This window comes from Papaver somniferum, chromosome 1, assembly GCF_003573695.1.
Source record: "Papaver somniferum cultivar HN1 chromosome 1, ASM357369v1, whole genome shotgun sequence".
Classification (NCBI taxonomy): Eukaryota; Viridiplantae; Streptophyta; class Magnoliopsida; order Ranunculales; family Papaveraceae; genus Papaver; species Papaver somniferum.
The window spans coordinates 94,438,881-94,441,422 of record NC_039358.1 but is presented as its reverse complement, the minus strand read 5'-3'; the positions used below and the strand labels follow the sequence as shown (position 1 = coordinate 94,441,422).

Here is a 2,542-nt window from a genome sequence, read left to right as displayed (position 1 = left end):
GAACGAAGGGTCCAGGAATAGACTAGGCAGGTACGGTACGCATCAACATGATCATCGTGGTCCCATCTATCTCCACACCCGATCGGCCAAGGCATATCATGCCTGGTTGCCTCGATTCGCACGCCCAAAATAGGCATGATCACACCTCTCAATTGTAAACTAATCTCGACCACTCAACTTTGCCGGACAAATTGAGTGGCTTAGATCACGTTTTTATCGGACAATGAAATACAGGCGTGTACACCAGCCCGTCATCTACGACAAGAATAATTGGCCAAGACCGACCAGGCTTGATCGCCTCGAAACGCGCGCCCAAAGTAAGCATGACGCGCGACCTGGTGGCACAAAATCTCTGTCACAAATCAATCCTAGCCGCTCCTCTTTGTCGGACAAATTGAGCGATCTAGATTACACTTTCACGAGACAATGCGGTATGGACATGTACACCGGCATGCCGTCTACACGCATACCCAATCAGCCTTGCCAAAATCGTGTCCCAAGCTTGGATTCGACCAAGCTGAAGAGTGATGCTTGCGCACCTCTTCATAAACCCTAATTCCACTAACGGTCACAGATGAGTGTCTCAAAAATCATCTCGTCCGTTCAACTTCACCTGCTTGGTTATACAACCCTGGTCAGGAGTTAACTGGTCAATGAGGTGTCGTGGTGATTACCATCCGTCACTCTACCACACCAAGTGATCGGCCAAGTCAGGACTTACCTGTACAGCCCCAAACGATCACTTGAAGATGGCTAGACATGCATCTATTTTAAGACGCTTAATCGTGACTTACTCCATTAAGCCTTAAAACAGCGATGCTTCACTCATGCTAAATACATTCGATGCATTACACGCATAGGATTCACATGATATTTCATAAATATCGACTTCCTAAATAACTTAGTTATTTAATCTAGCATTACATGCTACTTTTTGTGTGTCCCACGATCCACATACTCGAGACATCAATCATGTCACAAACTGGGGGATACATATTAGGGTATTGGTCTGGCGGTTTACAGCGTGCAGCGCACAATGCGCCATCACAAGAACGTGTCAAGAAGTCATGGACGGTTAGTTATGATGGGAGAAGTGGGCAAGACTGATCGTGTAACACTAACACACTCAACTCCACTACTCCATCACTCCACTTTCTCCACTTCCCATGAGAGACGTGGGTTAGGCTCAATGACTTGTATAAATAGGTTCTCCTCCCTATTTTCAAAAAAATACAAGACAACAGAAACCAAGTGTTGATACAATCATATTCCAACACCAGAACTGATAGCTTTCATTTTGTAAGCCAGCTCAGCTTTCTGATACAAGTCATACACAGCCAATACCTTCATAATCTCAACACCTCCTTCGCTTCCCTCCCTAAGATCAACCCCATCTCCTTCACTTTGTGACCGAAGCAAGTCTGGAATGGCCATTTCTTGGTTTAGGCCAGAGTTGTACAGATTGATTTCTCGAATCAAAAGCACTCCCGTGCAGTGCATTTGTTTAGGGTTTAGATTCATTTCTCATCCACACACCCCAAATTACCAAAACCGGAGGAAATAGTTTCCACCCATAAACAACAGTATACAATAGACTGTGCAGTGAGGATTAAAGGGTTTATGTGAGAGTGTATCTATGATCTCATGATCTTCAAGTATTTTGAATTGAAGAGCCAACCAATAAAAATGCAGAGGATAGTGGAGGTAAGATTCATTCTCCCTGCAATAAGTCATACATTTATATGTTGTGATGGAGCATCTAAGGGGAATCCTGGTGTTGCAGGTTATGGATTTGTCTGCAGAGACTATCTAGGTGGATTTATCTATGCTGAAGCTAAAGGACTAGGTATAGCAGCAAACTTCATTGCTGAATTTATGGATATTGTTGGAGCAGCAGAATGGGAACTGATAAATAATAAGGTTAATATATGCATTCACTCATATTCTAGTGCGTCAGTCAAAGCCTACACCTCAGGGAAACTTCCTTGGTTCATCATTACAAGATGGAAAAGAATAAAAGAGCTTCTAAGGGATATTCAATTTGTACATAGTTTGAGAGAAATAAATTTCTCTGCAGATTCGCTTGCAAAGAAAGGTGTAGGTTTGGAGAGGGGGTGAGTCAATTTTTTACTACCAGACCAAAATTCTTGTCAGAAATGGAATCTCCTGACAAAGTATACTATAGGTTTTGCCAAACCTTATGGGCTTGGGCTTGTAGTTTATGCTTATTCTTTTTTCCTTCAGTTTCATTTTTTTCTTGGTTTTGGGATTTGTCTATTTCTGTTTAAAACTTTTGTTCTGTAAGTTTTTCTACAATGAGTAATGAAAAATTAAATTGATTGAGCAAAAAAAAAAAGTAGATGTAACCAGGGGATACTTGAGAAAATAGGAAGGTATGTCACTTGGTTCTGACACTTCGCGTCGGACTATCATGAGGATATCAAGGAGGAAGCGCTGGTAGAAATTTACATACGTGAAATGGTGCCCGCCTTCAAGAGAAGCTTAATTAATTTCAGGTTCCAGACCTTCGCAGAGTTGGGGG

At 42.2% G+C, this 2,542-nt stretch overlaps 1 protein-coding gene across 1 annotated transcript; it reads left to right on the top strand.

The window, feature by feature from the left end:
- Positions 1–1,686: 1,686 nt before the first annotated feature.
- On the top strand, positions 1,687–2,118 carry LOC113347721. Its single transcript, XM_026591395.1, has one exon. It carries the CDS (start codon positions 1,687–1,689, stop codon positions 2,116–2,118), a length of 432 nt encoding a protein of 143 aa, XP_026447180.1.
- The last annotated feature ends 424 nt before the right edge of the window (positions 2,119–2,542 follow it).

Bases quoted from the DNA above. Each gene is read 5' to 3' on its own strand.
- LOC113347721 (XM_026591395.1), top strand. From the start codon at position 1,687: ATGCAGAGGATAGTGGAGGTAAGATTCATTCTCCCTGCAATAAGTCAT.